The 14,597-nt window shown below is 40.0% G+C and overlaps 2 protein-coding genes across 2 annotated transcripts; both read left to right on the top strand.

The window, feature by feature from the left end:
- The first annotated feature begins 1,353 nt into the window (after positions 1-1,353).
- zgc:153115 (uncharacterized protein LOC768186 homolog) lies at positions 1,354-7,992 on the top strand. Its single transcript, XM_020651452.3, has 2 exons — positions 1,354-2,170; positions 3,700-7,992. Exons 1-2 carry the CDS (start codon positions 1,669-1,671, stop codon positions 3,936-3,938), a joined length of 741 nt encoding a protein of 246 aa, XP_020507108.1. The 5' UTR covers positions 1,354-1,668; the 3' UTR covers positions 3,939-7,992.
- Positions 7,993-11,541: 3,549 nt separating this feature from the next.
- On the top strand, positions 11,542-14,487 carry tsen15 (TSEN15 tRNA splicing endonuclease subunit). The gene is made up of 4 exons (XM_065953826.1): positions 11,542-11,765; positions 11,870-11,951; positions 12,886-13,021; positions 13,116-14,487. Exons 1-4 carry the CDS (start codon positions 11,712-11,714, stop codon positions 13,285-13,287), a joined length of 444 nt encoding a protein of 147 aa, XP_065809898.1. The 5' UTR covers positions 11,542-11,711; the 3' UTR covers positions 13,288-14,487.
- The last annotated feature ends 110 nt before the right edge of the window (positions 14,488-14,597 follow it).

The following is a 14,597-nucleotide window of genomic DNA, read 5'->3' as shown; positions in this document are numbered from 1 at the left end:
GGCAGTAACAAGTTCACAGCCATAGCAACCCCAAGTCACCGCAGGTCCTTCTGCCTCTGAGCCTCCACATGTAATCGAGATGAAAACCAAGCAGTGTTCACAGCCACTGAATGACCACGCTTGTACGTGGGCTTCCACAGTGACCCATAGTGCTCACAGCAACCAATCAGGAAATACCTTCAGAGCTGCAGCTACAAACACTTACAGAGCCAGTCACTTAGCATTGGGCCTCACAAAAAAAAGAGGTTTACTTGAACTCCTTCAACTTGGAAATAGGTCTACATAATACTGGAGCCACATATGATGGGACTGTCTTCTTTCATTTGGCTGGAAAGTGAAAAAGGTTGGGAGGCTGGGTTTCAAGCAGCCATATCAAATCTAGGAAATAGTCTTTTGACACATGCAAGGATTATGAAGGGCTATAGGCAACTTCACAAGACAGCCTAGACCCTGGTGCAATAGAATAGCAGAGCATATTAACTAATTGCAATATCGTTCATTAAACTACATCCTCGTATACAAACTTGCTAAGCACACTGTCAATATGTCCATAATCAATAAGCCAAACCACCAATGTGGACAGCAATCTATCAAAAGCTGCTTCATTAACTCGTCTGAAGAATATCAACTGTAGAGAGGGAAATATGAACAAGAGAAGAGAGACATCTAGTGTCTGTGTTGTATGCATTAAAACTGTTTTAAGTAGCGCTTTCAGAGGGATTTATTGGCTCTATCTTGTTCTTTCTTTTTTCCACTAAAGCCCTCCCTCTTTTTTTTGTGCCTGGCTGAGCTCAGACTAATGTTCCCAACACGCCTTCCATCCCCATCTCCTTCCCCCATCATTACCCCTTGCTGCCTGCCACCTACTTTCCACGATGCGCCCGCCGCCGCGGTCCACGCCCGTGCTGCGACGTCAGTCACTGCGCGCTGCTGGTTAGAGCTGCGTTCAATTACATCGAGAAAAATTATATCTCAGAGCCACCTTTAGAAATAACCCGTTAACCCGCTTCCACCCCAACTGTCACTGGATGCAAATGTTGCCATAGGATAGTTTTTACAATAATTGTGCTTCAGTGTGACGCCATCATAAACAGTTTTACTTGTGGTGTGGAGTTGATGCGTGAAATAGGCTACACTTGAAAGACACAACAACAAAATGGTCGTTTAGTGTTTAATTGTGACGTGTGATCAACTTGAGTAATGTTAAATATCCCATCAATCGAATCGTTTCTGGGGTAAGCGTTGAATTGTACGCCATAATTATGAGGTTTTCATAGTTATTGAAACACTAACACCTCAACCCGTTTTTAACCGACAGGACTTGAACGCATCCTGAGCCGGACCAGGGGGCGTAGGTTTGACCGGCTTCTCAGAGCTCAGACACAATGAACCGTCAGACGGTGAGAGGCACGCATGTTGGGCTGAAGGCATTGGCACACTTTTAGCACATTATTATTGTAAATTGTGCCTTTTCTTTGATTTACAAAGTCATTTCCTAACTACACTGTATGGAGGTTACAAGGCTCAGCTGGAAACGGTTGCTTCGTCGAGTTTGACGAAAACGAGGTCCGGATCAGACAACAACCATTAGCCCCTCCTGGTGGATTTTTTTTCTTTTTTTTTTCGTTATATATTTTTTTTCTACGCACACAAACAGGACAGACAACAATGTCGTTGACTGCCTCGTCTGATTATTTCGCTGCTGAGTGTCTGGTGTCGATATCCAGCGGTCCTGTGCTACACAGACCCACCCCGGTCGCCCCCGCCAGCCAGTCGGCCACGGTGGGCCTGCTCCCCGGGGAGCCCGACGGGTCTAATGAGGACATGGAAGTGCGGGAGACGCTGAGGCTGGAGGGGGCGAACATGATGGCGGTGGCCGGTATCCTCACCGACCTTCATGGTAAGTTCCGCCCAATGTCGGCTTACTCGGAGAGCAGCAACTCCTCGTGTGGAGGGGAGAGCGGCTACACCACGTTGTCCGACCCAACTACCCCAACCATGACCCCCTCCGCCACCCCAGTGCCCGGACAGCAGCAGCTGAGGGGGGGAGGAGGAGGAGGCGTGGGGGCCCCGCGCTCCCCGGTGAAGCGACATCAGTGCACTTTTGACGGATGCGACAGAGTTTACGGGAAATCCTCCCACCTGAAGGCACACATCCGGACACACACAGGTACGAAGAGTTGGCTGCAAATATGAACATAACTTCAGCTTTGTGTGTTGTAATGTCACTATGTTACTGGAAGTATTGTCTTCGTACTTTATGTGATTATCTGATCTCAGCGCGGTTGTACCTGTACATTAACCCCGACTTGCCCCATAACGTGGTCAAACAAAGAGGGGAAGATAGGAAAAACAGCCCTTCAGGAGCTCTGACAAAGAAGTAAACTAACAAAAGAACTGGGCTGGACGTTAAAAGCGGTGACGGAGGTCTTCCTCTGACTGGATTTGCATATGAAATGAACGTAAGATGAAACCTTAACGTCGGAAGAAAAGAGTTCATTGTCGGTCACAGTCTCTCCTGTTGATGGCTGCAGCAGCTTCTGATGGATGTTTTGGTCAAGTTTTTCCTCTTGATGGGGTTTTTATCAGTAAAAATCTACTGCAACCCTGCAAACCGTCTGAAGCGATGTTGCAAAAATAAAAAAATAAAAATAAAAAAGAGGGCGGATGCGTCCTTTTTGAGGATGTACTTTTTGATATACTTTCTGTGCTAGCTGAAAAAGTGTGATTCACAAACCAAAACTTGTGGCTCGTGTGGTATCACGATGTCAAAATCTACATGTAGGTGGAAATACACCCACCTGTTGGGGGAGCTCTTGGCTGAAAAACGTGCATGTGATTTTGCTCGAAATGAGGGGAATTGGTGCGTTCAGGGTCACTGAGCAGGCGCAAACGGATTAAGGACAGGAAACGGCTGAAAGAAACTTGTGGTGGGAACGCCCTCAAAGAGTCCTGCAACAACAACGTGGCCTGGCTTTGTGATCTTGAAAATGGCACCGAGCATCCCACTCGCTTATCCCGGTGTTACTCGTGTTGCCTGCTGCAGATTAAGGCTAGTGGTAGCTTAGGGAGACTAATCTGGACCATCCACAATCCTGGATTTGTTTTGTCACGTATTTAACAATGAAGAGATGATAATTTTTTTTTGTCTTGACCATGTTTCAGGAAAGTAATCCAGGCTTTAGATCTGTGTCAGTATCTGGGTATTTAACGTACTCAGTTTAAATGTAGATAGATTCATGCACTTGTCAATACAAAACTCAAAAAACCTGCACTCTACTGATCAGTTAAAAGCAGTTGGTTATAATAGTTTAAAGACATATATTTAACCTCATCATATAACTAGTATACATTACTAATAGCATTGTTGTAGGAAGAGTTGAGTAGTATACACAAACAGGGCTCGACATTATAACTGGCCCGGATGAATGATTGACAGAGTCCAGGCCAGCTGATTGGCCATATGTTTAGTCTGTATTGTATGTATGATGAAACCATCATTTCCATCTATAGCTCTATTAATCTAATCATTCAAATAATGTGAAATCTGCAATTCAAGCCAATCCACGACAATTGTAGTCGTCTAGAATGTATTCGCATTGAAGATTCTCACCTTTACATTCAATAACTATGATGTTTTTCTGTTAGACGATATGTTCAAACTAATTTGGTTCTCTTTTCTCTGCCTCGTGGCTGCAGGTGAGAGGCCCTTCCCGTGCACCTGGCCTGACTGTGAGAAGAAGTTTGCCCGCTCTGATGAGCTTGCCCGCCACACTCGCACCCACACAGGGGAGAAACGCTTCCTGTGCCCACTATGCGATAAGCGCTTCATGCGCAGCGACCACCTGATCAAGCACGCCCGTCGTCATCCCGACTTCCAGCCCTCCATGTTGGGGCGCAACAAGGGCTCTTCTTCTAGCCTCGCCATGCACCATTAGGATGGTCTGTGACGGGGGTTTCCTGACGGGGACACAGAAGGTCACAGTGGTTTCAAGTTAACCAGCTACAATCAGAGCCACTGATCAGTGTTTAGCATAAGTTTTGCTGAACAAAAAAAATTGTGCACATAACACACATACACACCTAAAACACACACAGAGTTGGATGTGAAGGAAATGTAGCCTCATCTCTCCATCCTCATGGATGAGTCGTGACCACTATTCACCTGCTCATCAAAACTAGGGTTGGGTATTGAGAACATTCTTAAGAGAACTGGTGATTTTCTAAGAAATGTGCTTTGTGATTCACAAATCATTTCCCGAAAGCAAGTTTTGGACCTACTGCACTCCATTTACAATGTCGTATACATGTGTATAAGAGCACGTGTATAATGTTTACAATGGAGGACGAGCTAGCTTTCAAACATTCTGAAGACGGTAATGATGCAGTGAAATGCTGCACGACACATGAAAGCAGAAACAGAAACATCCCGTCATAATATTTGGACACATTCATTTCAAAATGGCTTAAGTATGCAGTGTTTTTGAAGCCCTGTCTGCCGATGAACTGGTAAAACCTTTTTATAGATCAGTAACACTGACGGGCATGACTTTGAGCCATTTAATTAAATACAGGACAAGTTAAGGTACTACATCACATTGATGCAAAAACTCCGTAAAGCCATTTCTACCATAAAGCAGTCCATTAATCAGACAAAATGATAAGGCTTCTGTTTCACTGACGGTAAAAAAAACGTGTTTACCAACAAAACAGGACACAGAGAATATTTATGTACATAAAGTTTACTTTTATGAAGCAAAAACATCCCAACAAGTTTGTAAGTTATTACATGTATATGGCAGCCTAAACCTCATGAGAATAAATGTGTTCTTCATACTTTGTTTTCTTTTCTCACTCAGGATACGATTTGATTTGGAATCATAAAGCATATTTGATCTATAAAAAGCAGCCCAACCCTAAAATAAAAACCTCACTTTCTCCAACTGAAAAACATTCACAAAATGCAGGGATTTTTCACATTATCTGTAATAGTCTGCACATTTATCATCAGCCAAAACCCCTCTGTTTTCTAGTTGCTCATTTGTAGATTGTTGTTGTGCTCTTCAGTACCATTTCTTTAAATGAGTAGCACAATGTTGTGATGTTTGGTAGCGAGGCAGTGACTAGAAGTCTTTTAGCTTTTCTTTATTATTGAGCTTTGCTGATTCCATTTAGAAGTTTTAGTGGTGACACATTCCTTTATTTTTATTGCATTAGTAACCATCAGTGACGCAATTTGTTAATATTTTTTCTTGTGTATTGCATTTAACTGTAGATCAAATATACATTTTGCCAGAAAATGGCTCAAACTTTACTGTAGAAGAGCTGTTTGCACAGCATCCTTACGTCTAGATCAGTTATCAATCCATGAAATGCTGAAACATAATACACAGTAGTATTATGTCTAATACAGATGCAAATGTATATAAGCTTTAAGCTTTTAACATAGAAAAATGGCAATGCTACTAGCAGGAGAATTAATACATGTGATGAATTGTAGTCCTTATATTAGGGGATAAAAGTATACGCTTGATAGGATGGCGTTGCCTGTGAGTGTTGGTGTGTATGTGCTTTTATTTACTTATTTTTTAGCAACAGATTTTGAGAAAGTGTGTCTGTGATGGTATCAAAATATTTTGGGAAAAGAAGACATAAGTTAATATTGACTTTCAGCCGGCTGCCTTCAAAATAAAATAATTCATTCCACTTTTCAGGAGAGCAGGACGCATACAATGATCAGGGGATTCAGTCACAGATAAAACAGGTTCAAGTCTTGTGTAGGAAATAACATTGCTATAAAAATCAACTAACACCAGTAGACCTCTTGGTGTGGACATTTGGAAAAGCACAGGTGAAACCTAAAGAAAAAAAAAACTGGACTCAATTGTATTCAGGTGTTAAATGAAACCAGCAGCATGAACAATTGACGTTGACACTCAAAGAGGCTACAGTCATTATAAATGCTAAACTATGAATGCACTGTGATGACGACATGATAATATGTTGGGGAAATAAGTGACTTTTTTCAACGTATTCATTTAGAAAAGATAGCACCAACATGTTTAACATCAACCAAAAAAGTTCAACAATCCTCATGTTTTACACGAATACGACTCCAAAAAGAATTCCTTCAGATATTTAAACTGCATTAGACTACACACAGTGTCTGCGTCTTATCGTAAAGAGCTTGATTTGTTTGTTTGTTTGTTTGTCTTCCTCTGTTTCCACACTGTTGTTGTCCAGCTCACGGACGTTTTCCTTTATCTCAGAGAACAACACTTCTTCAGGAAAATCTGAAAGCCTTAAAACTATGTCATAACTACTTCGCACCATGTTTACAGTTGGATCATTGTATAGGTATATCTGCCCTCCTGTGGGCTCATTACAGCTACTCATTATGCAATATGGCACTTTTTTCTTACAGTTGTGTTTGGCTGAATAGTGTAACGGCTTGCACTGTTACTATGCTTCTATGAGCGAGCACCGTGGAACTTTGCTAGTGTGTTGATAACCAATGGTTTGTAAAACTGCCTTTTTTTGTCCAAGTGCTTTAGAGAGCGTGATGAAAAGAACTGGGTAGTTGTTTTTGTTTTTTGTTAGTGTTTGCTTAGTCATCCAGGCCGTCTCTGATTGAGGGATTTGTGTTTTTTTTGTTTGTTTTCTTAAAGGAAAAATGTTCCATTTGTGTTTGCCGATGAGGTGACTTTTTTCCTCCACACTAGAATCAAGGAGAAAGACTTCATCACTCATTTGTCACACCATCCACAACAACTACTTCACTGTTGATCTCATTCTAATGGGAGCTGCAATCTTTACAGATTTGTATTCATAACTTCACCAGAAGTTTGATCTGTTTACGGTTTTGGGTTGCTGCTGGCAGTAACCTTGAACTCTTGGACTGTTTCACAAAAGGGACACACGCTTGTTTTCTACGTCTCCAAATGGACATATACCGTCTCCCGTCTCCTCTCACAGACGGGGGGCGTCTTCTCACACAGACCTCCGTGCTGGGTCTCAAAGCTATAATATCACAATAAGAACATACCTCACTCATTTTGTTTGTGGTGTCTGTACAGAATCCATCCATCCTGTCTCTCAGAAACTCCTACAAAGCCACTGAGCCTTGGATTTCAGAAATTTGTTTTTATCACCTAGATGGTCTGTTGTGTATCCTTATCTTCCTCATGTCTGTATATGCAAGATCACTACTACCTGTGTAGCAGCAGAACTTACTTCTACCTGCCTCGGTGATTTCTGTTGTTAATAGACAGTAGCGAAAAAAATGTATCAGCCTCTGTCTTTAAGGCCCACCAGGAGTTTTAGGCACCAAGGGAAAGACTCCCTGCAGGCTCAGGCAGAGGCTTAAAAGTGGGTATTAAAGTTTAAAAAATGAAATACCTGTAGACTGTCACTTCACTGCAGATTTCAATTAAGAGCTCAGTCCAAATCTATCTGTTCATATCACTGAATGTGGCTTGATGTCAGACGAGCGTTATCCACTTTGGATGAAATCTTTCGCTGCCTCACTGAGAAATAAAAATGAAAAAATACTGCAAGGATTTCTCGTGTCACCACACTAATTCAGATATGCACATTGTACAGAAATGGATGTTTTTTTTAAATTGATGCCTAATTTTTACATTAATGTAATTTTTAAAAAACCCCTCTTAGCTTTAGTTGAGGTAAAGAGGAGGAACTGTGGAACTAAATACTTGCTGCAACAAGCTGTTTTGATATTTATATTCTCAGGTGTCTTCAATTTTTGAGCATTGGAGTTTCAATATTTCCTGTTCAACACCTAAGTAAAGCATGTTTTTATTTCATTTTGTTATGCTGATTAATTTATTCCAAAAGAATTATCATTTGTGTGGTTTAATTATTCTTTCATAACTCATTTTTTTGATATGGAACAGTACTAATATGAAATGTTTCCATTGTTTGCTTGACATGAGAATACCATTGCTTTTTTAAAGAATAAAGTCCTTAAGTTGATTTCTGTTCTTAGTGTCTTTTTGTGTGTTTTCTTCTGCTCAATGAGGTTGTAAATAATGTCCTTCTGCACTTTACCTGCTGCAGTTACCGCTGCTCCACCTTAGGGGGCAACACTCAACAGCATTAAACCTTGAACAGAATCAGCTTTATTGGCCGTTTATGCTTGCATAGACAAGGTATTGCACTTCTGTGAACTGTGCTCTCAATGTACAAAAGTATAACATTAAATATAAACATATGTACAAGGCTAAATAAGAAGCAGTGCAGAGGTGAGTAGTACAAAAATGCTGAGATGAACATGATAATAGATGTTTAGTTATGTAACAGATGGGTTGAGAATACCATTGCTTTTTTGCATTGCATTGTTATTTTACATGAGGTCGAGTTTTTCAGTATTTACATTAAAGGTATACATGTGCATGAGGAGGATGATATTACAGTATTGATGAATTTATTGACAGTGGGTGATGGTTCTAGGGTTACCGGTACTTCACAGTGACAGGTCTGACACTGTGTGCGTTTAGCGTTCATCAGAGTGACAGCCTGGGGGAAGAAACTGTTCTTACGGCAAGTTGTTTTGGTGTACAGTGTTCTGTAACGCCTAGCGGAGGGGAGGAGTTTGAACAGTTTTGTGTCTGGGGTGTGAGGAGTCTGCGGTGACGCTGCAGTGAACAGCCTTAAACCTCATCATGTAGCCACATCAGTCTCACTGCGCTTTATATTTAGTCCAGGAGGCACAGCTCTACCTGTTTCCAGCTGTTGTGGCAACTGAGAAAGGTGTCTGATCTCCCATCTAGTTAGCTTGACAAGATGGGCCAGCTCCTGGTGGGCCTTCTTTGTACCCCAGCAGCATGTCATCACCCTGGAGCCTGCAGCTGAGAGGAGGGCAAAGCTTTCTCACCAGAAAATATATGCACACATAACCACGGTCAGCCATAAGACATTTAGATGTTCCAACAGGTGAGACTGATTTCCAAATACAGCCACGTGCAAAAAAAACCAACATTTTTATAGACCATGTGGATGAGGTGTCTAATAAATCATGATGTATAACTTCTGATGTCTTGGGAACATAGCAGGTATTCTCTCATATAGAAGGATCAGTGGTGACTTAACTTGTAAAATACCATTTTGTACTTAAGAACACTTTAGACAAATGTTCTCTGCTTGATTTTTTCACTTTAAAGCTATATTTACACATTCACCGACTCCTCTTCATGAAATCATTGCGTGCAAACTATGTGTGCGTGACGCATCATTACTGAGGACATCCACATTTCACAGGGACCACAAAAGAAGAGCTTACATTTGAAATGCTGATGTCTTGTCATGTAATAAAACCGAAAGCTTGACAGTTCATTGTTGATGTTGTAACCAGAAGTTGCCTAACAAGCTCAAAATATCCTCTGACATACGTTCTAATCATCAGCAGAATGACTTTACTTAGTTGTCATTTAAATGAAATGTCTTAGACACTTTTTCTTCCATGATACCAAAGTTGACCTACATCACACACACGTTGAGAACCATTACAAATGATCAAAGGGCTCCAGACTAAGTAAGTGATATGTAATGTGAAAAAATATGTCTTTAAACTAAATCCCATCCTTTAACCTCTTTTCCTAAGTTTGATTATATTCTTATTTAATGTATTTGATAATATATATGAATATAAAACTATTGATGAATATTACCGCTTAAATCAATATCAAAAGTCCTTGACTTCATTTCCCACAGGTCTGAAAGATCTAGAAGTAGAGGCGTTTCAGGAGTTTACAGCACTTCATTAACTGTAAAATATATTTTTTATTTCTAAAAGATGTATTTGTAGTTTTGTACCGCATCAAACCCCCTCTGTCCTGCTTGTGCTCATACTGTGAAGGCTTCATGCTGGAGGAAACTAAAAGTGAGTGAAAAGTGATGAGTGGGGAAATGTATATCGAGTGAAGGCTGAAGATAGCTTTGAAAATGTCAATTACAGAGTCAAGTAGAGTAAGTGTATAATTAGAGGAAGAGCTTATTGAGTGTTTGTGTCAGTGTGTGGGTGAAACTCTCCTCCTCTTTCTCCATGTTCAGTCACTGGTACCATGGCTCCAGTACATTCTGGTCCTTGTTGCGAACAACAGCTGAAGCCAACAGAGGAGCAGAAAAATCAGCTCTCACTCCTAACATCCTCTCAGTATTCAAAGTCTTCTGGTAAATGAAGTCACACAGACCAGTCTGCCCACTGTTCAGTCACATGACTTCACTTTTATAAGTCAGAGTGAAAATGTTATATAATACATATTAAAAGTTAAAAATAAAGATGCAGTTAAATTATGTCATGTCTATGTTCTATTATGGTGTTATGCAAACAGATAATACCACTTCATTGTATATATGCTATTGCAAAGCTATTCTCAAAGCTCCTGGAGATTTTTAGTTGGTTATGAAACAGACAAAAACTAAAACTGATGCGTCAAGCTACAAAAGTAACCATGACAACAAGCAACAAGACTGATAACTTCTGTAAGTTAACTTTAGCCAGACTGAGGGATGTAGTTATCACGGACAGTATTTAGACTGGACATTTATAGTTTCATGTTTCAAGAGTGAAACCAAAGCAGTAGTGCCTTAAGGCTGCATTGTTATTAATAGCCAGCAGGGGGCGACTAGATTTGAAATAAATGCTACTTTTTAGTGGATGTATGACTTCCATAAACATTTTCCTCATAAGTTTACTGTCTCAATCTATTGGTTGAGCCAGCACTGGGTCCATAGTCAAATTTTCTGAAGTCTAATCAGATTTTTGTTTGTCAGCAAGTTCTTGATGTCCACAGACTGAGAGGTGATAAAGATGAACCGATGGCGGAGTGATGAAATAATGTTACCATAAATAAACGAAGGACAGAGTCAGTGTTTGGCACGTTCACATGAATATTTTGTTTTTCTTTCTTTTGTCTCTTTGGGTTGTTTCCTCACTTGTCTGACCACATCTTAACTGGTGGACCATATCGTAACAGAAATCAAACACATTTTAGAAGTCACCTTGTGTAAAAAAACAAAACAAAAACAAAAGTGTCCATAAACACAAGTGTGATTTCCTACTTTTTCCTGACATATAAACTTTTTTTTAACTCAATAATCACCAGCATAAATATGTGTAATCTCATGAAATGGTAATGCAGTCCTTTGAATAGTCCAGTCTGTCAATGCATCTCAAGAATATTAATTATAGGCTACACACATAAATCACAACAATTATAATGAGGTCTTTTAGTATTTATTAATTGATGGTTGTTGTTGTTTTAATCCTCAATTGACACACATATATATATATATATATATATATATATATATATATATATATATATGTGTGTGTGTGTGTGTGTGTGTGTGTGTGTGTGTGTGTGTGTGTGTGTGTGTGTATATGTATATTTAAACCCCCTTTCATTTGTAAATAAAAATAATAATTGATAATTGATACATTTTCAGCCAGTCTAACAGCAGCAGCTGCGCCCCACATTAACAGGCTCCGCGGAAAACACGAATGACACACATTTTCAACCCGGACAACTTACACTGTGGCACGCCGGCAAACCTGAAAACATAACACATGCCCAATATTTACAGTCTATGCACATGCCGCATCAGCCGCTGACTTAACCGCACCATGAATTAGACAGTTTAGTCGTTATTATGAGATAACTTTCTTTCATCAGACACGTTTAGTTTTTACAATGTCGGACGTGTCAGAGAAACCTCTTCAGAACTGGATCCTTCTGCATCCCACCGTGAGCGCTCCCTCCGTGCTGCGTTCACGGGTCTGACAGGTCATCATGAAATAATCGTAATATTTACAGTCTATGGAAATGATCCGTGTTTTTTCTTTTCCTAGTATCTGCAAATGCAAAAACTCGAGGTGGAGGACAAAGAACAGATTCATGCAGCTTTCCTGGTGTACATGGATCTGACTGAGGGTGGGTTAACAGTGAGGCCATCACTAACAACATACACAGATAGTCTCCTAATTCCTTCAGCTTTCACTGCACTAAATCAATCATTATAATGAAGCCGTGGATATGTGTATTGATCTTATGAATAACACTCATTTAGTGTGTCTTAAAACTTGAAGAAATACATATTTTGATGATAAATATGTTGATGTGTGTTGAAAGTAAAAAGTATCAGAATTCATCATTCACAATCAATCTTTATTTGTAATTCATAACAAATGTTATCTCAAGACACTTTATTAAAGAGTGTTATTAAATTATATTATATTAAAAAGATCCAACATTAATCCATCACAAGCATGGCGCTTTTATATAGCAAAGTTACAATGTCGTGTTTGTTTAATCTTAGCTCTGCAAATTTCTCCACTAGTTGTTAAACATCCATCATGAACTTAGTGACCTTAAAGGTATCCGCAACCCTTCTTCTCTCACTCTCTCCCTCTCACTCTCTCTCTCTCTCTTTTCAGTTGAATGTCTATTGCAAAGGAGGTTAAAAGTTTGCAGTAATCCTAAAAGTTGCATCACAAATCTACAACAATACAACACTTGAAAGAATAAAATGAAGGATCAACTCAAGACCCTTTTTAACATAATAAAAAGGAGAAAAGTCAGCACACTAAATGTCCTTCCACCTCTTTTAATCTGGGTAAAGCAGCAGCGTAAATGACCAGCAGCAGACGCGTTTCAGCAAAAAGCTAAAACGCCTTTATCGTCTGACTTTCCTACTTTCTCGTCAATCTTTTTGCGCTCGTACATCGCAAGAGTTTGTACTGTTTGAGTGTGCAGCTTTTTCTACTGTTTGAATCTCTCTAACATAATACCTTAACGGTAGATGACCTATACTTAAATCCTTTATATTTCAAATAATCTATTAACACCTCTGACTCCTTTTCTACAGTGCGTAGGTGGAAAGAAGTGTCTTGTGTCAAGAGTCTTGAGCTACAGCTGGTTTTACTGGAGGGGAGGGAAAAAGAAGGAGCACCTATACAGACAGTTCTACCTCTGCCTGTTCACCGATCTCTGACCCACAAAAGGTCTATATATCCCTCCTACATTTAGTTTAAGACTTGTACTACCAAAGGGTCCAAAATTGGGCAGATTCAATATTTCTTCCATTTTGCTCTGCAGCATACGACAGGTGCTGGACAGAGGCTACTCCATGCTGCTGTGTGCTGTAGCTTCTGACTCCACTCTGGTCTACCAGAGGATGACTGACGGGCTGGTGACCCCTGACCCTCCTGTTGGACCCTTTCAGGATGCTGGGCGCCGGCAGCATCGCAAGAGAAGGCAGCAACACTGAGCAGCTGGACTGAGGCGACACCTTGGCGTTGTCTGTGAACCATAGAGGAACAGAACGGGTCAGGCAGATCCACAGTCTGTCTGTGTCTGTCTCTGTAAGCCACACTGTAAAAAGGTTTGGCTGCGCTGATTTAACATGGCAGCAGGAGCAAACGGACAGAACCATAGAGCTCCCTGGAAAACAACGCTGGCTTCATCCAACCAGAGAAGAGTTATTCTCAAACCCTAGAGCTTTTTGCGTCTTAACTGGGACGTAGAGAGGTTAACCAAAGAGAGATTTCATTTTGTTTTCAAATGACATGAAGAGTTAGTTATGATGTAAATTACCAAGAGAAAATTATGATTCTGTGTATAAGTACATCTTTTCATCCGTTTCCCTGACCTCTGGTCTTCTGACCTCTCTGATTGTGACGGTTCTGACATGAAAACACACACTTACCAGTTCAAGTCGAGCCTTTCACAGAATCCCAGTGCATCTACTTACAGTCTTCGTATTAATGTTTGAGGTAGCTGCAGGAAATGAATTATTGTAAGTCTGTAAAAATAAATGAAAATATAATGAGATACATATTTATATCATTAAGTTATATTTTATCCAAACAGCTCTCATAAGGATCTCAAATTGTGCCAAAATTGTCAAGTTTCGGACGTAAAAACTGTTTTGTTTGATATGATTTTCTAAACAACAGAAAAACCTTATTTTGAAAGAGCCATTTAACGTGACTAAAGCCACTTAACGTGACTAAAGTCAGCAGCTGCACCAGAAACCAGGTGAAGAATTTGAATACTAACATCATGTTTGATAAATTAAGCTTCAGGTGAAGATGAAATGTCACTTAGATTCTGTCAAAAGTGACATGTTTTTATTTTATTTTGAAGTCACCATTTTAAATAGTTTGAGATTTCAGTAAATACTCTCTCCAGTCCTGGTTGATTGCATGCATGTGCAGCTATAGAGGGTAAGCTCAGCTTTGTGTAGATGTATTACACCATGAAGTCATTAGGACTTGTTGAATGTTTGATCTGCGTTGAGTTAGCTTACTTTGCGTTGCAATAAGCTAGCCAAGTCAAATCACGCTTATCTCGCCTGCTCCTGTTTGTTAACTTTTCCATCCAAATCTCTTCATCTCTCTCAGTAATCTGTCATTTATTCTCTAGTGATGTTTTACTAATGGAGAATAAATGTATCAGTGGTCTTTGGTGAGAGAAGTTTAACAGTATTTACTTAAAGTAAATGGTAAATGGACTTGAGCTTATATAACGCTTTTCTAATCTTCCGACTACTCAAAGCGCTTTTACACTCATGTCACA

This window comes from Labrus bergylta, chromosome 4, assembly GCF_963930695.1.
Source record: "Labrus bergylta chromosome 4, fLabBer1.1, whole genome shotgun sequence".
Taxonomy (NCBI): Eukaryota; Metazoa; Chordata; class Actinopteri; order Labriformes; family Labridae; genus Labrus; species Labrus bergylta.
The sequence above is the reverse complement of the archived record's forward strand: the minus strand, read 5'-3'. Positions and strand labels throughout refer to the sequence as shown.